Source organism: Choloepus didactylus, chromosome 2 (genome assembly GCF_015220235.1).
Source record: "Choloepus didactylus isolate mChoDid1 chromosome 2, mChoDid1.pri, whole genome shotgun sequence".
Taxonomy (NCBI): Eukaryota; Metazoa; Chordata; class Mammalia; order Pilosa; family Megalonychidae; genus Choloepus; species Choloepus didactylus.
The window spans coordinates 85980775-86006989 of record NC_051308.1 but is presented as its reverse complement, the minus strand read 5'-3'; the positions used below and the strand labels follow the sequence as shown (position 1 = coordinate 86006989).

The window sequence follows — 26215 nt, the reverse complement described above, 5'->3', positions numbered from 1 at the left end:
CTGCAGTCAGTGACATGAAGCTCTCGGATGCAGGGCAACTTCAGAGAAAGGACTTGGCCTATGCTTCACACATGTGAGGTGCAGGTGGCATTTTCTCTACCCTGCAGCCTCTCTCCTGGAAATGATGTAACCCAAGAAGCGGCTGCCATTTGTCTTGCTATGCTGGTCCCAGCAGAGAGGTAAGACTGGAACGTTAGAGAACAATCTCCCAGCACGGTGGCCGACACATAGTAGGCCCTCAATAGTGAGCACACCCTCCCCCCTACCATTCACATCTTTACCAGCTCCCTCCTCACATCTGCCTTCTCTCCTCCAGGACCCCCTGGTGCAAGGCTTCTGCCCGGCTGGTGTTTCTCACCGAGGAGTGGGTGAGCCTGCAGGGTTTCCTCCCAGGCCCTTCCTCCAGGAGCCGTTGTCACTGCCACGCCGCTGCCAGCGCCTGGTAGATGGGTGTCAGGAACCGAGTAAAGAGGCACCGGTGCCCCCATCTGCCCTGCACCGCCGCCCCCCAGATAAGAACCCAGCTGAGGGGGAAAGGGCTGCTGTGAGCTGGGCTGGCTCAGGACTGTCTGCTCAGGCGTTGGCCACAGGGCTGTGCGGTGCCCAGGGGGTTCTGAGTAGCCTTGATGTCCTGAAAGATCCTGGTAGAAAGTGTTTTCTAAGGATAAAGGGCAAAGAGGAAGAATTGAGACCTGAAATGTGGCATTTGCATAGAAGCAAAGAATATTCCTGCGCATGTCCTCTTTGGAAAGCAGTCACGGGCAGACCACTGGAGTGGCTTCCATTCATGTGATAAGAAGTAAAGCTCAGCAGTGGATGTAACACCTCTACTTATTCATGATTTGTAGTTTACAGAATAATTTCCCCCCACTACCTTATATGATCACTAAGCCTTAAACCAGCAGGTTGGGAGGGCAGAAATTACAATCCCACCTAACTCCACATCTCTTTATTTTTCAGATTAAGTCTTTCTCCCTTAAGGATTTCCTAAGGAACTTGGGTATTTGAAACTTAGAAAGTCCCCAATTAAAAATCCAAATCAGGCTGCAGAAATGATGGCTTTGCTTTCAAGAGTCAGGGCATATGCAGAAAGAACCTTGGTGGTCATTAATTCTGGCTCTGGCATTTTGCTGATGAAATAAACTAAGGTGTGGAGGCGTAAAATGATTGATCCAAGGTGTGGGCGGCAGGCCCACCTGCTCGAATGAGTGGCAGGAGGCAGGAGGCCTGGCTGGAAGCCACCATCAAGAGCAACCCAGCCAGGCTTTCCTCCACCCCTTCACCTTTACAGATCCTGTGACACAGTGGCAAAGCTGGGAAACAGAAACCAGGGCATGCCCTTCCTTCCCTTCTCCTTGTTCATCCCTGAGCTGGAAAATGGCTGGAAGGGAAGAGATGAGAACCAACTCTACCGGGGGTGTGACCTGGCATCCTTAGGGAAAAGCAAGGATCTGGGGAAAATGGTTTTGAAACATATTAAACTCACATAAGTGTGGCAACTTACATTTCCCAAAATCTTAGGAGCTTCCTATCTCCCCAACACTAACGTACAATTCAGATAATCCAGAATCCCTAACCTCAACAAATTTACCCAGCTGGGGAGAAGGTACTAATATAAGTGAAACAATTCAATAATGATACAATGCAATACTGTAGTTAAAACCTAAATTGTGGGGCAGAAACTAGAATGATATGGGGACTTAGATGGGGGTGGGGGAGGGTGGACAGCAGGAGCTTTGGGAAGAGGTAAGTCTCAAGCTGTGCCTGGAGGTCGAGCCAGATAGGTGTAAGCAGGCAGAAGGGGAGAAGCACCCTGGGAAGGGGGTTGGGGGTGGGTTGTACATTACTCTGTCTTGCACAATCAGATCCTGAGAGTCAGCTCAGGTTCATCAGTTCAGGTACCTGCTGCTGTTTCTCTGGCTCCCAAAATATCCGAGTGGGCAGAATGAGGATCGCCAACGTCTTCTGCTACCATTTGCTATTTAAAATAAAGTAAAATCCTTTTAAGTATCACAAGGTAAAACAAGAACAGAAAACAAGGTGGTTTAAAAATTAGGTCAAAAAGATACTTCCAGTGGGGATAGCAAAGTAATGAACCCCAGTTGAAAGCTCCAGGGTCCGCCTGGAGCCCGGCCGGGGTCATCTGTCCTCTCCCGTAAGAAGGGGCAAGTGAAAGAACTAGACTGGGGGCCTCAGGAGTGCAGAAGAGGGCAGGAGCGGAGGCCATGCCTGCTTTTAAAAATCCACCCCGTCCTTTCTCCAGTGCGGAGCGGCAGGAAAAAATGGAGGCGGTCCTGTTCCAATTACTGCTCTAGTTACTACCAGCAGCTTTTGCAATTGTCAGAACAAAAAGGAAAGGCCCAGAAATCTTTTAAGCAATTGCCCTACATTACATGAAAGTGACACAGGTCCTCTGTGATCCATTGTTCCTAACAGAGATGTGGAAGCTTTGATGGTCATGACACATTCTTTTCCGAGACCTCAGAGAGGGGTGGGGAGGGTCATCTGGAAGGGGGGATCCCAGTGTCTCTCAGCAAATGGAGCTGCTTGGGACAAAGGCCGCAGCACGGAAGCTCCGAGGGCTGCCCTTTCCCAGCACCAGCCTGTGTCTTGAGGGCAACGGGAGACGCCATATCGAGGGGGTGCTGGGATAGGGGCTTGCTGATGTCAGCGCCCACTCTGTGTCTGTGGGAGTGGAGAAGAGAGAGCAAAGGGCCTCATCCCCCGACCCCTCACCTCTCACCTCTCCCACCTCCAACTCCTGCTGCCACCTCCGGAGTTGCACTAGCCAATCGGGCTCCAGGTCCGTGTCTCCGCGGCGTCTTTCTAAAACCAGAGGATCTGACATCTTCAGCTTTTCTGCTAGCTGTGCCAGGTTTCCAGACAGGCCAGGGGCAGAAAGCAAGAGAGGGAAAAGAGGAGAGCAAAATAGGAGAAATGGAAAAACAATGGGAAAGAACAAGAAGAAAGTGAGCCTTAACTCATCTGTAAATTAAGGTGATAAAGAATAATTGAGAAATCACTAATTCAGCAGATATCCTCCCAAAATTGCAACATAAGTAAACAATCTACCTTGGTGTTAGATACTAAATAAAATATGAGGCGAAAACCTTACTGGGCTTATGCTTCCCTGCAAAGCAGTCTGCTCTGCAGCTGTGCTTCTCAAACATCAGGATGCACAGGAATCACCTGGGGATTGTGGAAAAGTGCTAATTCTCATTCAGTAGATCTGGGTGAGGCCTGAGATTCTGCATTTCTAACAAGTTCCCAGGTGATGTCCATGCTGCCGGTCCAGGGACCACTTTGTGTTGCAAGGTTCTATACCATCATAAAGTCCAGAAACTTTCCTACTTATCCATTTTGGGTCTCTGAGCTCCTTACAACCATCATCCTGTTGACAGAAATTTCAGTGTATGGGTACTTGGTGCCACAGATTTTATTAGCTACAGAATCCAGCACTTGGACCTCATCTAAAACAAAACAAAAATTCAGGGAAGGTTGCCTTTTTACTCTCCAGCTCGTGGTTTTTTCTTAAATTAATTGGATCAACTATCTGCCTGATTTTTGTTTTCTTTCCCTTAAATGATGGGCTGATGGTTTTGTTTTCTTTCTTAAACATATCTTACATGTGGGAAAATATTCCATGTATTTAAAAGTATTTTAATAAGGATCATTTCCTGTTTTCCACTTTTACAATTAGAATGGCTCACAGTAGCACACAGTTGTACTGTACCAGAAAAGTAGATGTAAGAATGTTTCTCCTATAGGACGTGCCTGGTCTCCAGTCCCCCAATCCCACCGCCCCCCACCCATAGCATCATTTTGTGGGCACAGTCTCAGGTCTCTGCTTATCACATGTAGGCATGCATACATGGTCAAAGACAGCTATTGGCTCCAATTTCACAGCACATTCAAAGAAGATGAAATGTGGAGTCTAAGCTGCTTTACAATGGTTTCCTCTGAACGCAGAAGATAAAACACCTGCAGAGAACCCTCTGAGAAGCTCACCTTGATGAGTTCCACTAATAGCACATGGTGACTGGTCTCTCCCTGGCTAAGGAGAGCCGTGCCTATGGCTTCACAGTAATGCAAGGCCTGGGACACGAGACCGTAATCTGCCAGACGGGAAGCATAAAGGAGCTTATATACCTGTGAAGAGGAATGGGGCCAATGACTAGTCTATATGGGCAGGGAAAGAAAGAGAGAGAGAAATGTAGATAAGACTTGGAAATCAGCTGACTGCCAGCTTCTGCTACCTCTGGCATCCAAATATCATCCTTGCGCATGTAGGCACTTTATCTGTATACGGGCACAATTCCAAATCCTGTCTTTGGTTCCCACATTATAGAGAAAAGGATAGAAATCACATCAGCTCAACCTTCCTAGGGCCTGGTCAGCATAGAAATGCACCAGAGTATTTGCCTCTTATCAAGCACCCTACATCTCTGGAGAGCCCAATGCACACAGGCCAGGAGTAAGTGCTGAGGGGGATAGAAAAGAAGTCAAGGATAGACCCTGCTGCAAAGGGCTTTCCAATGGAGAGAACCAGGAAAATTCAGGTAAACTTTCCCAAAGTGTAAGTGACAGAGCAGGACGGAGGGTTAGGGCTTTGGAGTCAGACACAAGTTCAAATCCCAGCTCCATACTAGGTGGTGGAATGTTGGCCTAGAGGTCTCTTTGTGCCTCGGTTTCCACACTATAATTTGGGGACATAATATTACCTACCATCTTGGTTGTTGTTGAAGATTAAATGCAATAGTCCATGTGAAAGTACTTAGACAAATGGCATGCAAGAGATGTGAGCCAATATCACATAACCCCTCCGAGCCTCAATTTCCTCATTTGCCACAGGGTTAGAAATAATACACGTGAACCATAATTGCATAGTGCCAGGCATGTAGTATGTATTCAACAAAACTAGCTAATAGTATTACTGTCAGTCAAAACGGCACCAAAATAAAGGAGAGGTGGGACAAACAAGGACGGAAAAGGTGTTGGCTCCAGAGAACCAAGAGTTGCTGAAAAGCTGTGCTGAAGAAGGTGGGACTTCAGTAAAACCCTTAAAGAAGAGAAGATACTATTTGAGTCATTTCTCTATATACAGAAATCCATTCATTTTAGAGTTTTTGTTTTATGATTTGCATTGTATTTCTGTGTATATTTGTTGTTGTTGGCACTGAACATCTACTGTGTACACTCTCAATACCAGGCACTGAGAGAGATACGAAGACTCATTAAGAAAAGGTCTCTGCCTTAAGAAGGTAATTCAGGTAGGAAGATAAGAAACCTGCTGCTGAGAAGAAAAGAAGAAAAAAATAAAAAATAAAAAATACAAGGTAGCATGAGTTAAATATCTGGAGGGGGTGGGGGGGCGGGGCCTGTTTAAATCATGCCCTGGAAGTCTAGTCCACAGCCATTGCTGTATGCTGAAATAATCTCAACCTCAAGAGCATGTGCTCTGCCAGGCACTGTTCTAATGCACTGCAAAAATTTACTAATTCAGTCAGTCTCTTGCCAACTGCATTATTGCTATAGTCCCCATTATACAGACGAGAACACTAAGGCCCACTATTATGGTGGCTGGGGGAGGCTTCCTGGAGGAGGGGATAATGCTGGATCTCGGAACACACACAGGATTTGGACAGGAGGGGGACACAATATCAGTAGTAAACTTATTCAATTTAAGGTGACAACAGGAGATGGGGTAGAGAAGCCAAGAAGAGAGGTTAGAACTGCAATGTGGACACCACCTGCACAGCTGCAGGCCTGAGAAAGAAGCAAGCAGGATGAGGCCTGAGGATAGAGCACAGGAATCTCCAGAGTCAGAAGAGGTGTGCAAAAGGGATACGAGAAGGAGAGGGTGTGGCATGGGGCAAGCAGCCACCTGGGTCAGGCAGGACGGTGGGAGGCTAACAATTGGGTAGAGCTGCTTGGAGAGAGCAGAGCAGAGGGAGATGCAGGGCAGGAGTCAGGCACCGGAGCCCAGGGATGCCAGCAGAATTTTCATATGCCAGGAGTGAGACTAGTGCCACCAGCAGAGTGGTCTCTGCAAGATTTTGCTTTCATATATTAAATGTAGACCACTAAGGAACTTAAAAAGAAATCCTAAACCTTCCCATTCTCAAATTGATGGGAGAAAATCCCAGGTACCCTGTGCCAAATAGCAAAGCTGAGAATCCAGCTGCCCCGGCTCACCAGCCGTCTGACACAGCAAGGGTGGTGGCCTCATCTGGGTTCAGTTACCTGGAAAGAAGAGATGAAAGATTTGGGGGATCCCAGCATCTGACAGTATTCGAAGATTTCCGTCCTCTGGATAGCTTCAGTTGTTGCAAATTTCAAAAACTCTTGACTAAAACCAGGAGAATAACAATAAAAGAGAGTAAGATCTAGGGGCAGGGTGGAGGGGTGGGGGAATCCTAGTAGAGAGCTGAACACTAGCTGTATCAGTCCCTGGTAGAGACTCCAGGTCCCCAGTGGGAAGGTTTTGCCTCCAGTCTCTCTGCTTTCCTGGGGCTGGAGGAGGAAACACGGCACAACACTGCACCAAAGACTCGAGGGGGCAGAGACTACAGGGAGGTTATCCCCTTTCTTTGCTGGAGAGTAACCCACAGCCCAGTCTGCTCTCCATCCCAGCTCAGTGGAGCACTGCATCCTCCTCTTACACCCTGAGAGCTAATCCTACTGCCCCTAAAGCCTAGAGCGTACACCTGTGAAAGGCCACTGCCAGCCTCAGCAAAAGAACATAAAAAGAAGGAATGACTTGACCCTCCAGGAACACTGAAAAGAGAAAGCACGGCAGGGAACTGGGAGGACGGCTGAGCCAGAAGTCACACGAAGGTCCTTACGTTGGCTGTTAATTCAACCAATGAGGAAGCAGACTGGGTGGAATTCTGAGGGGACGACAAGAGTCTCCACAAAAGAGAAACCAAAATCTTTTCCCACAAGAGTTTGCCATGGTGTTTGGAATCATGTGGATTATTCCTAGGGGTTAGGACTTTGTCTCCAGAAATTTTCTCTTAAAGTATAAACAAAGGAGGGGAGACCTAGTAACCCCTCTGTACTTCCTGTCACGCTGGCACAGGTGGGCTCCTTTGACAAGCTGACTCTGTGCTGAGACCGGTGCCTCGAAAGAAGGTGATGATGGGGTGTGTTTCTATGGTGGTAGGTAGCTTGGAGCAAGAGTTAAAAAAGGAAAGGCTTTGCAGTATGACTGAACGGATTCCAAATCCAACTCTACTCCACCCCAACTGTCTTATTTTAGGCAAGTTATTTAACCTCTCTGTGCCTCAGTTTCCCTCCTCTATAAAACGAAGATTCAAAATATACCTTCTTCGTAGGATAAATTTGTAATGATTAAAGGAGATAGTGCAAATTAAAAGACTGGCATGCTTTAAAAAAAATTAAAAAGATTGGCAAACTGTAAGAGCTTAGAATAACCTTAACTATTACAGGGAGGAGGGAGAGAAAGATTCCGAATACAGATTACTGCCAGGGAGCAAGCTAGCCTGTTTGTCCATTTATTCATTCTCTAAGGGCTTATTAAGGTCCTTTTGTGTGGAAAGCCTAAGGCTATGGCCAACCGAAAATAAGTATCAGGTGGAACTCTGAGTAGCTTGTGCTTCAAGTCATTTGGGAAGTGCTGGTATGCAGAAGAGAGGCTAAACATAAACTTCTTCCACTTTCCAGTGTTGCCCAGGCCCGGGGCCACCTAACAGAGCAAAGCCTCCAGGCACAAGCCAATTTGTCATACAGAGGTTTCTGGCCATGGAGCCAGGCCGCCACCTAGTGGCCAGAGCAAAACAATACAACTCAGAAGGCACTGGCTCAAAGCTTCCCAAAGAAGGACCGGGGCCCGCGGGTGGTGTGAAGCAGCTCCCACTGGACACCTTCCCCAGAGCTGTACAGAAAACCATCCCAGAAGAGGGGACCAGCAGTTGCTGAAGTTTACATAAGAAAACAGAAAAAGAAGCCATGAAATCCAGAAAGGACTAAACCAATCCCTGGAAAATGCCTCTCCCACTTTCTTTGCTCCAGCGGATGACGTACCTGTGGCTACTGCCCAGCAAGGCGAGGTGGTCTGTCTTCACTGTGTAGTGGCCGAAGGGCACGTGAGCCATGAGGTAGCAGAAGTGAGCTGCCTCCACGAGCCCCTTCCCAGCTGCAGGAGGAGAACGAGACCCATCAGGGCACACAGCCACACGGGGGGCCACCTCTGGGTGCCAGAGGAGATGGGCGGCAGAGTGGACGCAGAGGGCAGAGGGCTTGCGCGAACAAAGGAATGGTCTTCTTACAGAACAAGCCACAGGCCCCCTAGCGACACTCTCTCCCACCAGTATTTCTGGCCTCGGACATTACATTTCATTTCTCTTAAGCCAGAATAAGGGAATATTTCATGATGTGGAATTTTCTGTGCATTTCAGTCCTTCCTGAGGGTGAGAAGTAGTGTAGAGTTGCCTACATCTGAGCAAAGGAGTGGGCCATATGGAGTAGCAGTTTTTAACTAGGCTTCTTGGGGCACTAATGCTTCTTCTGCTAAAATCAAATGTTAGAACACTTCCCAGTGCTCAGAAAAATCACATTACCAAATTTTTTTCCAATTTGAAAATGTTCCCCCATACATTTTCCATTATTTTGAAAGTGAGCTAATGCAAATACATAGAGTACCAAGCCCAGTGTATGGCACCCAAGAAAGGCTCAGCAAATGTCAGCTTCCTATCCACCAACATGCTGAATAACCTGCCGACTAGGTACAACCTTACACGTGGCTCTATTAAATTTAAAAGCAATTATTTCACAAAATTCCACACAGAGTACCATGATTCCTAGATATTCTGTCCCTTGAACAAATTTGAGAACCATGGATCTGGAACATTCAATAGCCCCTAAGTGTTTATAAGGCCACATTCATAGAGATATGACAGAGAGAAAAGATCACACAATTACCCAGGTTAGTGCAGGCAAAAATCGGATTTCCTATATGTTTGAAATGGGTCACTACAGCACCAGTGGCAACAGGAGGTGAGGTGCCCCAGGTGTTAACTCCATCTGCAAGAGAATCTCACCGAGGGCTAGAAAACCAACTGCTGAAAGGAGCCTCCTACAGTAGAATACCAGTGCCTCAGGTGCCTGTTCTGCAATGGCTTGCAGCAGAAATTCTGGGAAGAAGAGAGGCAAAAAGGACATTTCTTCCCCTGGAGTTTCTTTCCACACTGAGGCTCCATGGTCAAAGGAAAGCCTGAGGTACAGATTCTGTTCTGACACAGTGTCTAAGGACAGAAGGTTCAAGCCAACCTGGAGACACCCCGGGGGGGGGGGGGGTGGTCGGTGCTCACTGCTGCTTACCCAGGGTGTCGCCCATGGTGACAACTGCACGCTCATACAGCTCCGGGTCCCCAGGCTGATTCGACAGAATCACAGCCAAATGAGGCCTCCAGTCTCCCCACTGCTTCTCCCCACAACACTAAGAAACAGCAGAAAAATGAAGATATACCAGATAATGTAGGGCTAACCAGAATGTAGGTTAAGAAGGTTATTGTCTCTTTCCTGGTTTGCAGGAGTTCAGGGAATGCCCATTTTACTACCTGCAATGCTGCCATTCATTGATTTAGAGCTATCTTTTTTAAAAAGCAAGACTCCTAGGAAGACAGGCAGAGAGACAGAGACAGAGATACATCAGTGATAACAGATAGATGATGGATAGATAGATAAATAGATAGGCAGACAGACAGATAGATGAATGATAGCAGGGATATAAAATGATAGATAAATAAAATGACACTATTGGTCATTTACTAATTTTCAAATCTCTTCTCAGCACTCCCACCCAAACAGCTAGGGACAAAATTTAAATATCAAAAAATTGTTTTAAAAACCTGAAGTTTATGGGGGAGAAAGAAGGTCAAACTTCCTTGGCTCATGAACAGAGGAGACTATATTAGCCAGTTACAGAGGCAGGGGAGCAGTGGGACTCCTAACATCTTACCAAAAAGCTGATGTTTTCTGGTTTTGCAAAGCCCTTCCACACACAGCATCTTATTGAATATTTACAACAACTTATGAAGTCAAATTCCTATCCCCATTTTCCCCACTTTAAGAATGAATAAACCAAGCCAAGTGGCCCAGCCAGCACTCAATACCCATTCATCTTCCTCCCAGCCCAAGGCCATGCCACATCCCTCTGGTGGCAATGAAGAGGTAGTGGAAGTCCACCAGGGGCAGCAGAGAGCAAACAGAGTAGTGGAAATGGGATGGAGCCCCACATATAAAGGATTTCAAGCCCTGGGGTCATCCTTCTCATTCAGGATTAAGAATGAGAAATATCAATAAATAAAAAACATAATGTCGCAGAAACAATACAGGCTGTATAGCCAGACCTGGATTTGACTCTTAAGTCCTGCCGCTTACAAGCTGCATGACCTTGAACAAGTTGGTTAATAGCTTTGAACTTTTCTCTCCTATCTTTAAAATGGAGATCATACTTTCTATCTAATAGGGTTATTTCTGAGAATAAAATGAGAGAATAATATAAAGCACAAAGCATTAGTGCTTCACACTTGGTTTGCACTTGGTAAATTACATGTAGGTGTAAATACATACACTTACGTGCACACAGGGTGAGAAACCCACAGAGGAAAGAGGCGATTTGCAGACCAGTCTGTGTTCAATTCATTACACAGAATGAGTAGAGCAGGACATTGATAGTAATAGCTAAGACTCAGAGGTCAAAACTGCTCACCATTATTTGATCTTTCCAATTATCCCAGGGACCAAAAGCTGCTTTATTCAATTCCATTTTGTACTTACTCCTTGTTCATCTGAGGAATGCAGTGTCAATAGGGATGAAGATGATGATAAATTACAATAATAATAGTTCTCATTATTGTGCTCTGACCATAAACTATACCCTGTGCTAAGTATGTCTCCTACCAATAATCACATGTACTAAATTCTATTATTATTACCATTTTTACATGTAAGCCAGGCCCCTTCTTGCTGGAACTAAAAGAACCAGCAAAACAGAAAAGTCTCTGCTAAAGGGGAAAAAGTCTTGGAAGTCACTGTTCTCTAGCCTCCCCAGATGATTTGAAAAATCACTGTAAAACAGATCTATGAGGAGACAGAAAATTAGTGAGTGAATTCCATGGGTCAGGCATGGTGGTTGTATTTTTGCATATTCCTCCTATTTTAATTTTCACAATAACTCTCTGCATTAGGCATCAAAATCCCCACAAAGTTGAAAAACTAGGCTCTGTGAGATTAAGAAAGCCAAGTTCAAACAGCAGTAAGGAACACAGTCTGGATTAAACCTGTGATTAAGCCCATGTCTGTTTCCAGTCACCATGATTTTTTCACTACACCACCCATGACGTGTAACTGAAGCCTGGCCCCTTTACAGGGATGCTAAGAAATTCCCCAACTCTGAGATCAAGTACTGCATTGGCACATCACTTCTAGCTCCTCAGTTTGCTCACCTGAAAGTATGGAAAATTTAGCTAACTCCACCTTTGCAGTGAGACCCAGTAGACCATTAGTTGATTAAATCACTTCATGAATTTAGTCCTTCATGACATAATGCAATTTCAGCAGGGCCATTCAGCTGAATTGTGAGGCATACTCTGTGTCCCAGTACAGCCAGTTGATTTGACAAAAGGGCATAAAAATCATCATTTTTCTTTTCTTTTCTTGGAAATATCCACAAGGAGTAAGAAGAACAAAAAGCAAAAATATGAAGTTCATTTTCATTAAAACTAGGTGTCAGCTAAAACCCGAGCCTTGAAACATGAGGAAGGGCTGCCAAGAGTAATGGAGATTGAACAGAGGTGCGTTCAGGAGGAAGCAGGGAGAGGACACCAGAGGGAGAGGTTCCCATGGCTCTCTCTCCTGGCTATGGAGAAGTAAAGGCTCACTGTGCAGACTCACACAGAAAACTCTGGGGCAGGAGGAAAATGGCAGAGAGCCTGGACTATGGCCCTGTCCCCACCCAACACAAAATTCCCAGAAATAACTGGTCCAGGAAAGAGTCAACTCCTTTAAAGTTACATGATATAAAGGTATAAGCACAGAATCTATACAAGTATACTAGAGGATAAAAGGAAGACAGTAACATAAAAATAATTGGAAGTTAGAGAGAACATTCACCACAAAAATGGCACCATGGATCAAATGAAAAAACTGTCACCAAACATTTCATTGTGAATTTAAATAAAATAAAGTAATGGAACAACTGTTTCCATGGAAGGAAGAATACAAAGCTGAGTTATTAGAGTTCAAGAAAGAGAAGGCGGAAGAGGAGATATGAGCTGCAGAGCTCAGGAAAGTAGTAGGAGAAAAGTTAAAGAAATAAAGATAAAAATGGAAAGAGTGCAAATACACATAAGATTCAAAAATATATACATATTATGTGCATATATGGAGTTCCTGAAAAGAAAACCAAAATAATGGAACAAAACAATATTTAAAAATATAATTCAAGAAAAAATTTCCTGAACTATAAGAATATGAATGTAACATATTAGAAGGGCATGCTCCATACCAACACAAAAAACTGACCCAGATAATCACATCAAGATACATTCTACTAAAGTTATTAAGTTTCAAAGATAAGGAAGGAATCCCTCTGGACACAAAGATCAAATTTCTTATAATGGGAAAAATGTCAAGCTGGCCTTAGAATTCTCCTCAGCTATAGTCAACTCTGGAAGACAATGGAGCAATACCTATGAAATCTAATCTATGAAGCTTTGAAAGAGCACAGGGGTGGAAATGCTTTCTGCCAAGGAAAAGAAGGACTCGCCTAGAAAACAGAATCACAGTTCTCTTGCTAGTCACAACAAAGCAGACAGCTGTGGGGTAGACAGGGAGGCAGCTGCAGTGTTGCGGAAAGTACCTGGGCCGAGCCTGTCTGTGTCTGTGAGGTCTTGAGTTATTTCACACCTTTGTACCCCCATTAACCATGGCTGCAAAGCAGGAGTAATAATTTCTACCTGCCCTGGTTTAAATTTAAATAATATGCATCAAAGTGCTCAGAGTTGGATAGAAACATGGTAGGTGATGAATAAGCAATGGTTACTTATTTTTAATCCTTAAAGCCACCCCAGCATTCCTGAGCAGCCCACTCCCAAGCCCTGAGGACGTTGGGGTGCTGAGGATCCCCGTCACAGAAGGTACCTACCACGGCTGCTTGCGGAATCCTCCCCGACATAAGCTGGAAGAGGGTCTGCAGTGGATCATTGAGCGCCAGCGTGCTGGTGAAGCTGCGGAGAAAGGCGACCCTTAGTGGGGACCAAGCCAAGAGAGCCTCTTTACCCCTTTCCAGCAAGGCAAAGACCTTTCATATTTCCATTTGGTTTCAGTAGCTTCTTTGGAAGGTGAGCTTCTCTTTGCTTTCTATTGTGCCTTTTGAGGGGAACTGGCAGAATCTCCATTCCACTGCACACCCCAAGTAGATCTCATAGGTGGTAAATACTTGATATTTTCTGCATCTTGGCACACACTCCTAAACTCTTTTTTTTTTAATTGTGGTAACATACATATAATATTTGCTACCTTAACTATTTTTAAGTGCACAATTCAGTGGCATTGGTTACATTTACAATGTTGTGTTACCATCAACACCATCCATTACCAAAACTTTTCCATCATTCAAAACAGAAACTCTGGACCCATGAAGCAATAATTCCCCACCCTCTATTCCCCCAGTCCCTGGTAACCTCTAATCTACTTTCTGCCTCAGTGAATTTGCTGACACTCTAAACTCTTGAGTAACTGTTTCTGTAGGCCACCTTCTGTCACGAAGGAAACCCAGCAACATCTTGAAGACCCCCCTGGGGTTAGCCTGGAGACCCTACGGTGTGGACCCCTCCTTCCCAGCCACCTTCACCTCCGACTCCACAGCAAACCCTCCCTGCCAAACCCTCAGCTCTCAGTGTCACTTTCCTGGTTCATCACAGGCCTATGTCTGTAGTGCTTTTACTCGTAAGCACTAAACAGACATATCAGTAACCAAAGAAGCATGGAACTGGGACTAGAAATTACCCTGCTGATGACAGACTGTGGGATATGCTTAACAAGGTTATAATAAGCTCTACAGCTGATTTGAGATTTAAGCATACTCAGTAACAGATATTTTTCACAATTCACTGGGCCCCATCAAAAATCAATGGCCCAAGGCAAAAATCTCTAACAGAGATGTATGGTACAGTGTGGGGCTGTGGGATGTTCATTTCCAAAACCCAAAGGAAAATCAGGCCTCAGAAGACCATCTTTTATTTAATAGCACCCTTGTCTCCGGAGCTCCAAGCTCTTGCAATAAAACACTTCGGTGCTTCCTCACCTCACTTCCCACCTCTGAACATATGAAGTGCATGGGGTGTTACTAATCCCCAGGGAAGAACGAGGGTTAGAGCACTAAAGACTCAACCAAGGCCACTGTGAAAAATGGGCCTCCCGGGTTCGTGTGACAGACTTAACTTCAAGTGGAAGCACCAGACTTTTATCAACTGTCAGCCCAACAGGATTTATGGCCGATTCAAACATAAGTTAAGCTGCAAAGGCATTTCACAGCTTTAACCAACACTAGAGGATAAACGTATTGAGGGTAGTGTCCTTCTCATATCTGGCCCACGCTGCTCCTTAGGAGCAGGAATGCCCCCACCCACCCCTCACATCCTGTGTCTGCCATCCTACAAGACTGAGCCTCCAGTGCTGGCTGGAGCCTGAGGAAATCCTTCTCTCAGCACCCACCACCTCCAATGGATCCTTATTCCTTTTTTCCGTTTCAGTCTCCCAAGTAGACGTCGCTTGGCCTGCATATACCCTCACCTCAATCTCTGCCTCATCCGATCCTAGCACCCAGATCTTGGTGTACTAGCATAATTTCTGACCAAGTGTACCCAATTAGTCTCAGCTTCTCCACTGCCTTACATGGAGACATCGGATCTAATTCCCAGTCCTGTAACCCCCTTTTTACCACAGTTCACTGTCCTACTACCCCATATTCCTAGCTATTTCTTAGTACTCATATCTGTATTATAAGAGTAATGGTACATAATTACTTACACAGAAAGCCTTGGTCCTACTGTGGAAACGTTTGGTGGTTCCTCAGAAAGTTAAGTACAGAATTACCATATGACCTGGAAATTCCACTCCTAGTATACCCAGAAATTGAAAGCAGGACTCAAATGGATATTTGCGTACCGATGCTGATAACGGAATTATTCACAATTGCCAAATACGGAAGCAACACAAGTGTCTATCAACCAACAAATGGATAAATAAAAGGTGGTACATACATAAAATGGAGTGTTAGTCAGCCATGAAAAGGAATGAAGTTTTGATATACATTACAACATGGATGAACCTTGAAGACATCACGTTGAAAGAAATAAGCCAGACACAAAAGGACAAATACTGTATGACCTGACTAACATGACATAAGCAGAATATGCATATTTATAAAGTCAGAAACTAGAATACAGCTTGCGAGAGGCTGAGTTGGGCACGGGAATGAGGAGTTAATATTTAATTGGTATGGAGTTTCTGTTTGGGATGACACAAAAGTTTTGGCAATAGATGATGGGGATAGAGGCACAAATTTGAGTGTGTAATTACACCACTGAACTGTATATTAGAAAAGGGAAAGTTTAGGTTGTATATAAGTTACCACAAACATACACACTCAAACCCACAGAATTGCACAACACAAAGAGTGAACTCTAATGTAAACACTGGGCTAAATAAAATAACATAATTATAATAATGTTATTTCATGTATTACAGCAAAGTTACCACATTAATGCAAAGCATTAATAACAGGGAAAATTGTGGGTGAGAGAAGAAGGTATATGGGAACTTTTGGCATGATGTTTCTGTAAATCTACATCTGCTCTAATATTAAAAAAAATACTCAAATCTGCTGGAGGCGGGGCAAGATGGCAGACTGGTGAGCTGTATGTTTTAGTTACTCCTTCAGGAAAGTAGGTAGAAAGCCAGGAACTGCGTGGACTGGACACCACAGAGCAATCTGACTTCGGGCATACTTCATACAACACTCATGAAAACGTGGAACTGCTGAGATCCGCGAAATCTGTAAGTTTTTGCGGCCAGGGGACCCGCGCCCCTCCCTGCCAGGCTCAGTCCCGTGGGAGGAGGGGCTGTCAGCTCCGGGAAGGAGAAGGGAGAACTGCAGTGGCAGCCCTTATCGGAAACTCATTCTGCTGATCCAAACTCCAACCATAGATAGACGGAGACCAGACACCAGAGAATCTGAGAGCAGCCAGCCCAGCGGGGAGGAGACAGGCACAGAAACAAAACAACACGAAAAACTCCAAAATAAAAGCAGAGGATTTTTGGAGTTCTGGTGAACATAGAAAGGGGAAGAGCAGAGCTCAGGCCCCAGCTCGGGCCCTGAGGCGCATATGCAAATCCCGAAGAAAAGCTGATCTCTCTGCCCTGTGGACCTTTCCTTAATGGCCCTGGTTGCTTTGTCTCTCAGCATTTCAATAACCCATTAGATCTCTGAGGAGGGCCCTTTTTTTTTTTTTAATCCTTTTTTCCTTTTCTAAAACAATTACTCTAAGAAGCCCAATGCAGAAAGCTTCAAAGACTTGCAATTTGGGCAGGTCAAGTCAAGAGCAGAACTAGGAGAGCTCTGAGACAAAACGCAATAATCCAGTGGCTGAGAAAATTCACTAAACACCACAACTTCCCAAGAAAAGGGGGGTGTCCGCTCACAGCCATCATCCTGGTGGACAGGAAACACTCCTGCCCATCGCCAACCCCATAGCCCAGAACTGCCCCAGACAACCCAGTGTGATGGAAGTGCTTCAAATAACAGGCACACACCACAAAACTGGGTGTGGACATTAGCCTTCCCTGCAACCTCAGCTGATTGTCCCAGAGTTGGGAAGGTAGAGCAGTGTGAATTAACAAAGCCCCATTCAGCCATCATTTCAGCACACTGGGAGCCTCCCTACATAGCCCAGCAGCCCAGAACTGCCCTGGGGGGACGGCACTCACCTGTGACATAGCACAGTCATCCCTCAACAGAGGACCCGGGGTGCACAGCCTGGAAGAGGGGCCCACTTGCAAGTCTCAAGAGCCATACGCCAATACCAAGGACTTGTGGGTCAGTGGCAGAGACAAACTGTGGCAGGACTGAACTGAAGGATTAGACTATTGCAGCAGCTTTAAAACTCTAGGATCACCAGGGAGATTTGATTGTTAGAGCCACCCCCCCCCCCCCTGACTGCCCAGAAACACGCCCCATATACAGGGCAGGCAACACCAACTACACACGCAAGCTTGGTACACCAATTGGACCCCACAAGACTCACTCCCCCACTCCCCAAAAAGGCTAAGCAGGGGAGAACTGGCTTGTGGAGAACAGGTGGCTCGTGGACGCCACCTGCTGGTTAGTTAGAGAAAGTGTACTCCACGAAGCTGTAGATCTGATAAATTAGAGATAAGGACTTCAATTGGTCTACAAATCCTAAAAGAACCCTATCAAGTTCAGCAAATGCCACGAGGCCAAAAACAACAGAAAATTATAAAGCATATGAAAAAACCAGACGATATGGATAACCCAAGCCCAAGCACCCAAATCAAAAGACCAGAAGAGACACAGCACCTAGAGCAGCTACTCAAAGAACTAAAGATGAACAATGAGACCATAGTATGGGATACAAAGGAAATCAAGAAGACCCTAGAAGAGCATAAAGAAGACATTGCAAGACTAAATAAAAAAATGGATGATCTTATGGAAATTAAAGAAACTGTTGACCAAATTAAAAAGATCCTGGACACTCATAGTACAAGACTAGAGGAACGTGAACAACGAATCAGTGACCTCGAAGATGACAGAAGGGAAAATGAAAGCATAAAAGAAAGAATGGGGAAAAAAATTGAAAAAATCGAAATGGACCTCAGGGATATGATAGATAATATGAAACGTTCAAATATAAGACTCATTGGTGTCCCAGAAGAGGAAGAAAAGGGTAAAGGTCTAGGAAGAGTATTCAAAGAAATTGTTGGGGAAAACTTCCCAAATCTTCTAAACAACATAAATACACAAATCATAAATGCTCAGCGAACCCCAAATAGAATAAATCCAAATAAACCCACTCCGAGAAATATACTGATCACACTGTCAAACACAGAAGAGAAGGAGCAAGTTCTGAAAGCAGCAAGAGAAAAGCAATTCACCACATACAAAGGAAACAGCATAAGACTAAGTAGTGACTACTCAGCAGCCACCATGGAGGCAATAAGGCAGTGGCACGATACATTTAAAATTCTGAGTGAGAAAAATTTCCAGCCAAGAATACTTTATCCAGCAAAGCTCTCCTTCAAATTTGAGGGAGAGCTTAAATTTTTCACAGACAAACAAATGCTGAGAGAATTTGCTAACAAGAGTCCTGCCCTACTGGAGATACTGAAGGGAGCCCTACAGACAGAGAAACAAAGAAGGGACAGAGAGACTTGGAGAAAGGTTCAGTACTAAAGAGATTCGGTATGGGTACAATAAAGGATATTAATAGAGAGAGGGGAAAAATATGACAAACATAAAACAAAGGATAAGATGGCTGATTCAAGAAATGCCTTCACGGTTATAACGTTGAATGTAAATGGATTAAACTCCCCAATTAAAAGATATAGATTCGCAGAATGGATCAAAAAAAATGAACCATCAATATGTTGCATACAAGAGACTCATCTTAGACACAGGGACACAAAGAAACTGAAAGTGAAAGGATGGAAAAAAATATTTCATGCAAGCTACAGCCAAAAGAAAGCAGGTGTAGCAGTATTAATCTCAGATAAAATGGACTTCAAATGCAGGGATGTTTTGAGAGACAAAGACGGCCACTACATACTAATAAAAGGGGCAATTCAGCAAGAAGAAATAACAATCGCAAATGTCTATGCACCCAATCAAGGTGCCACAAAATACATGAGAGAAACACTGGCAAAACTAAAGGAAGCAATTGATGTTTCCACAATAATTGTGGGAGACTTCAACACATCACTCTCTCCTATAGATAGATCAACCAGACAGAAGACCAATAAGGAAATTGAAAACCTAAACAATCTGATAAATGAATTAGATTTAACAGACATATACAGGACATTACATCCCAAATCACCAGGATACACATACTTTTCTAGTGCTCACGGAACTTTCTCCAGAATAGATCATATGCTGTGACATAAAACAAGCCTCAATAAATTTAAAAAGATTGAAATTATTCAAAGCACATTCTCTGACCACAATGGAATACAATTAGAAGTCAATAACCATCAGAGACTTAGAAAATTCACAAATACCTGGAGGTTAAACAACACACTCCTAAACAATCAGTGGGTTAAAGAAGAAATAGCAAGAGAAATTGCTAAATATATAGAGACGAATGAAAATGATAACACAACATACCAAAACCTATGGGATGCAGCAAAAGCAGTGCTAAGGGGGAAATTTATAGCACTAAACGTATATATTAAAAAGGAAGAAAGAGGCAAAATCAAAGAACTAATGGATCAACTGAAGAAGCTAGATAATGAACAGCAAACCAATCCTAAACCAAGTACAAGAAAAGAAATAACAAGGATTAAAGCAGAAATAAATGACATAGAGAACAAAAAAAACAATAGAGAGGATAAATATCACCAAAAGTTGGTTCTTTGAGAAGATCAACAAGACTGACAAGCCCCTAGCTAGACTGATAAAATCAAAAAGAGAGAAGACCCATATAAACAAAATAATGAATGAAAAAGGTGACATAACTGCAGATCATGAAGAAATTAAAAAAATTATAAGACGATACTATGAACAACTGTATGCAACAAACTGGATAATGTAGAGGAAATGGAAAATTTCCTGGAAACATATGAACAACCTAGACTGACCAGAGAAGAAATAGAAGACCTCAACCAACCCATCACAAGCAAAGAGATCCAATCAGTCATCAAAAATCTTCCCACAGATAAATGCCCAGGGCCAGATGGCTTCACAGGGGAATTCTACCAAACTTTCCAGAAAGAACTGACACCAATCTTACTCAAACTCTTTCAAAACATTGAAGAAAATGGAACACTACCTAACTCATTTTATGAAGCTAACATCAATCTAATACCAAAACCAGGCAAAGATGCTACAAAAAAGGAAAACTACCGGCCAATCTCCCTAATGAATATAGATGCAAAAATCCTCAACAAAATACTTGCAAATTGAATCCAAAGACACATTAGAAAAATCATACACCATGACCAAGTGGGGTTTATTCCAGGCATGCAAGGATGGTTCAACGTAAGAAAATCAATCAATGTATTACAACACATTAACAAGTCAAAAGGGAAAAATCAATTGATCATCTCAATAGATGCTGAAAAAGCATTTGACAAAATCCAACATCCCTTTTTGATAAAAACACTTCAAAAGGTAGGAATTGAAGGAAACTTCCTCAACATGATAAAGAGCATATATGAAAAACCCACAGCCAGCATAGTACTCAATGGTGAGAGACTGAAAGCCTTCCCTCTAAGATCAGGAACAAGACAAGGATGCCCGCTGTCACCACTGTTATTCAACATTGTGCTGGAAGTGCTAGCCAGGGCAATCCGGCAAGACAAAGAAATAAAAGGCATCCAAATTGGAAAAGAAGAAGTAAAACTGTCATTGTTTGCAGATGATATGATCTTATATCTAGAAAACCCTGAGAAATCGACGATACAGCTACTAGAGCTAATAAACAAATTTAGCAAAGTAGCGGGATACAAGGTTAATGCACATAAGTCAGTAATGTTTCTATATGCTAGAAATGAACAAACTGAAGAGACACTCAAGAAAAAGATACCATTTTCAATAGCAACTAAAAAAATCAAGTACCTAGGGATAAACTTAACCAAAGATGTAAAAGACCTATACAAAGAAAACTACATAACTCTGCTAAAAGAAATAGAAGGGAACCTTAAAAGATGGAAAAATATTCCATGTTCATGGATAGGAAGGCTAAATGTCATTAAGATGTCAATTCTACCCAAACTCATCTACAGATTCAATGCAATCCCAATCAAAATTCCAACAACCTACTTTGCAGACTTGGAAAAGCTAGCTATCAAATTTATTTGGAAAGGGAAGATGCCTCGAATTGCTAAAGACACTCTAAAAAAGAAAAACGAAGTGGAAGGACTTACACTCCCTGACTCTGAAGCTTAATATAAAGCCACAGTTGCCAAAACAGCATGGTACTGGCACAAAGACAGACATATAGATCAATGGAATCAAATTGAGAATTCAGAGATAGACCCTCAGGTCTATGGCCGACTGATCTTTGATAAGGCCCCCAAAGTCACTGAACTGAGTCATAATGGTCTTTTCAACAAATGGGGCTGGGAGACTTGGATATCCATATCCAAAAGAATGAAAGAGGACCCCTACCTCACCCCCTACACAAAAATTAACTCAAAATGGACCAAAGATCTCAATATAAAAGAAAGTACCATAAAACTCCTAGAAGATAATGTAGGAAAACATCTTCAAGACCTTGTATTAGGCGGCCACTTCCTAGACTTTACACCCAAAGCACAAGCAACAAAAGAGAAAATAGATAAATGGGAACTCCTCAAGCTTAGAAGTTTCTGCACCTCAAAGGAATTTCTCAAAAAGGTAAAGAGGCAGCCAACTCAATGGGAAAAAATTTTTGGAAACCATGTATCAGACAAAAGACTGATATCTTGCATATATAAAGAAATCCTACAACTCAATGACAATAGTACAGTCGGCCCAATTATAAAATGGGCAAAAGATATGAAAAGACAGTTCTCTGAAGAGGAAATACAAATGGCCAAGAAACACATGAAAAAATGTTCAGCTTCACTAGCTATTAGAGAGATGCAAATTAAGACCACAATGAGATACCATCTAACACCGGTTAGAATGGCTGCCATTAAACAAACAGGAAACTACAAATGCTGGAGGGGATGTGGAGAAATTGGAACTCTTATTCATTGTTGGTGGGCCTGTATAATGGTTCAGCCACTCTGGAAGTCAGTCTGGCAGTTCCTTAGAAAACTAGATATAGAGTTACCATTCGATCCAGTGATTGCACTTCTCGGTATATACCCGGAAGATCGGAAAGCAGTGACATGAACAGATATCTGCACGCCAATGTTCATAGCAGCATTATTCACAATTGCCAAGAGATGGAAACAACCCAAATGTCCTTCAACAGATGAGTGGATAAATAAAATGTGGTATATACACACGATGGAATACTACGCGGCAGTAAGAAGGAACGATCTCGTGAAACATATGACAACATGGATGAACCTTGAAGACATAATGCTGAGCGAAATAAGCCAGGCACAAAAAGAGAAATATTATATGCTACCACTAATGTGAACTTTGAAAAATGTAAAACAAATGGTTTATAATGTAGAATGTAGGGGAACTTGCAATAGAGAGCAATTAAGGAAGGGGGAACAAATAATCCAAGAAGAACAGATAAGCTATTTAATGTTCTGGAGATGCCCAGGAATGACTATGGTCTGTTAATTTCTGATGGATATAGTAGGAGCAAGTTCACAGAAATGTTGCTATATTAGGTAACTTTCTTGGGGTAAAGTAGGAACATGTTGGAAGTTAAGCAGTTATCTTAGGTTAGTTGTCTTTTTCTTACTCCCTTGTTATGGTCTCTTTGAAATGTTCTTTTATTGTATGTTTGTTTTCTTTTTAACTTTTTTTTCATACAGTTGATTTAAAAAAGAAGGGAAAGTTAAAAAAAAGAAAAAGAAAAAGAAAAACAAGGAAAAAAAAAAGATGTAGTGCCCCTTGAGGAGCCTGTGGAGAATGCAGGGGTATTCGACTACCCCACCTCCATGGTTGCTAACATGACCACAGACATAGGGGACTGGTGGTTTGATGGGTTGAGCCCTCTACCACAGGTTTTACCCTTGCGAAGACAGTTGCTGCAAAGGAGAGGCTAGGCCTCCCTATGGTTGTGCCTAAGAGCCTCCTCCCGAATGCCTCTTTGTTGCTCAGATGTGGCCCTGTCTCTCTAGCTAAGCCAACTTGAAAGGTGAAATCACTGCCCTCCCCCCTACGTGGGATCAGACACCCAGGGGAGTGAATCTCCCTGGCAACGTGGAATATGACTCCCAGGGAGGAATGTAGACCTGGCATCGTGGGACGGAGAACATCTTCTTGACCAAAAGGGGGATGTGAAAGGAAATGAAATAAGCTTCAGTGGCAGAGAGATTCCAAAAGGAGCCAAGAGGTCACTCTGGTGGGCACTCTTATGCACAATTTAGACAACCCTTTTTAGGTTCTAAAGAATTGGGGTAGCTGGTGGTGGACACCTGAAACTATCAAACTACAACCCAGAACCCATGAATCTCGAAGACAGTTGTATAAAAATGTAGCTTATGAGGCCGGAGCTTTGGGGGTGGAATGTGCCGGTTTGAATGTATTATGTCCCCCAGAAAAAGCCATATTTGATGCAATCTTGTGGGGCAGACAGAGTAGTGGGGATTAAGTTGGAATGTTTGGATTAGGTTGTTTGCATGGAGATATGCCCCACCCAGCTGTGGGAGGTGACTTTGGTGGGATACTCCCATGGTGGCGTGACCGCACCCATTCAGGGTGGGCCTTGATCGGTGGAGCCATATAAAACATGCTGACTCAAAGAGACCGAACGGAGTGCAGCTGTGAGTGACGTTTTGAAGAAGAGCAAGCTTGCTAGAGAGGAATGTCCTGGGAGAAAGCCATTTTGAAACCAGAACTTTGGAGCAGATGCCAGCCACGTGCCTTCCCAGCTAACAGAGGTTTTCCGGACGCCATTTGCCATCCTCCAGTGAAGGTACCTGATTACTGATGTGTTACCTTGGACACTTTATGGCCCTAAGACTGTAACTGTATAGCCAAATAAACCCCCTTTTTATAAAAGCCAGTCCATCTCTGGTGTTTTGCATTCTGCAGCATTAGCAAACTAAGACAGATTTTGGTACCAGAGAAGTGGGGTGCTTTTGCTGCTGAGTTTGCAAATACCAAACATGCTGGAACGGCTTTTTAAATGGATAAGGGGAAGACTCTGGAAGAATTGTGAGGAGCTTGATAGAAAAGGCCAAAACTGCTTTAAAGAGACTGTTTATGGAAATATGGACTCTAAAGATACTTCTGATGAGGACTTGAACAGAAATGATGAATGTGTTGTTGCAAACTGGAAGAAAGGTGATCCTTGTTTTAAAGTGGCAGAGAATTTGGCAAAACTGAGTCCTGGTGTTGGATGGAAGGAAGAATTTGAAAGCGACAACCTGGAATACTTAGCTGAGGAGATCTCCAGACTACATGTGGAGGACATACCGTGGCTTCTCCTTGCAGCTTATAGTAAAATGCGAGCAGAGAGAGATAAACTTAGAACTGAACTCTTGGGTTCAAAGAAACCAGAAGTTGATGGCTTGGAAAATTACGGGCTTCCAGTGGGTAGAATCCCAGAAGCTACAGCCCAACCTGAGGACAAGCCAAGATTGGATAAGGAGTTAAGCAGAAAGGATTTGTGGAAACTCCTATTGTCTGATGGCTTTGACCCCTGCATGCTTCATGCAAAGCCAACAGAATTTTTGCGAGATCTTTATAGACGGAGCCATTGCCGTTCTGGACTGGAGGAGACAGACAAGGAACAAACTGAAGGAAAAATTTCTTCAAAGACAGAGCCATGGAGGTTGAGGTCTGGAGTCAAGAGGTCTCGGGCTGGGAGAGCAGAGCAGCCCACATGCATGGAAAGGGTGAGTTTGCCCTGGAGGTCGAGGGCGGGCCTTCCGCCTCAATGCTCCATTGGGATCCTTTGCACAGGCCACAGCTTACCCACTCATGACCCAGCTATAGGTCCTTGGGTCCATCTTGCTGGACAGGAACAAAGCATGGCCCCACAAGTGGTTCTTCATGGCCCATTCCAAGGCTTCCTGAGAACCAAAAACATCACATTCAATATTGGCCTATCATCTTCCTTTAACAACAATGACAATGACGACAACAAAACTACTTTGTTTAGGTCCTGCTGTGCCCCAAGCACTAGAGGCTGGACTTCCAGGAAGACTCTTCTAGGGCCTCACTTATGAAAGTGAAAATAGATTGAGAGTGAGGAGAAGCAGGCATTAACTGGTTGTCTTTAGGCTGTTCCCTTCAACTTTCACCCTATCAAAATCCATTATGCTATTTCATTAGATTTCCCTCCACCCTAGTGGTCAGTTAGCCCCATTTCTCAGCAAATTCAGGAAATCCTTTTATGAGCCTAAGCTCCAAAAATGAGGGAAACACCTCAACCAAGGATTGGGTTTCAAAATACACATAGCAAAATGAAATCTGTGGGAGCATATTAAAGGAACATTTTTTTTAACAACTATGGCAGAGACTAGTAGTTGCTCAATAAAATCCATGTTCTCCTTCCTGAGCAAAGAGCTAGACTACATTTCCCCACCCACTTTGCAACTAGGTATGGCTGAGTTCTAGGCAGTGGAGTGAGAGTGGAAGTATGTGTGCCAATTCCAGATCTAGCCCATAAAGCCCCCTACATGCAATCCTCCATGTCCTTTTCTCCATCTGGCTGCCTGGAATGGAGATGACTCCTGGGCAACCTTAGAAACTATATGTTGAAGATGGGACAGCCTCCAAACCCTGAGTCCCTGAGCGATCACATGCAATAGGGCTGATCTGTTCACCCTCCCAGTATCCGTAACTGAATAGAAATAAATTGCTATTACATGTAAGCCAGTATACACAGCAGTCAATCTACCCCACCTAATATTACAACTAATTGCTTGTTAGCTATCAAATGCCTTCAAAAACTAAATTAATGACACCATTAGCTAGGTGAGATGGGCTAGAGCTGCAAACTAAATCTTAAAAATTCACTTATTCATTCAGTTTTCAGCATTATTTACTGAGGATTGAATTTATGTGTTAGATTTTGAGCCAATATTGTGATTTTTGGACAGGAAGTTGCTAATGAACTAATTCTATGTCCAAACAAAAAATTCTTTGATTATCCCAACATTTCCCCATGTAATCTTCTTTGAAGAGAAGGAGAACAGAGAATTCAGTCTCACATACAGTAACAAGTAAAAAAAAAAAAGAGTATTAATAGTTATTCTTTTTGCATGTTTAAACTATTTCATAATAAATAACTTTTTAAAAGGAGTTACTAGTACTCGGTTGGGAATCAAC

The 26215-nt window shown here is 43.5% G+C and overlaps 1 protein-coding gene across 1 annotated transcript in view; it reads right to left on the bottom strand.

Moving 5' to 3' along the window:
• SEC16B (SEC16 homolog B, endoplasmic reticulum export factor) overlaps positions 1–26215 on the bottom strand; it is a 145114-nt gene that overhangs the window by 8272 nt on the left and 110627 nt on the right. Inside the window, 9 exon segments of the mRNA XM_037825279.1 lie at positions 359–658; positions 1903–1978; positions 2744–2866; positions 4009–4149; positions 6244–6349; positions 8047–8158; positions 9343–9460; positions 13172–13253; positions 24857–24954. Coding sequence (XP_037681207.1) covers positions 359–658; positions 1903–1978; positions 2744–2866; positions 4009–4149; positions 6244–6349; positions 8047–8158; positions 9343–9460; positions 13172–13253; positions 24857–24954 — 1156 coding nt within the window.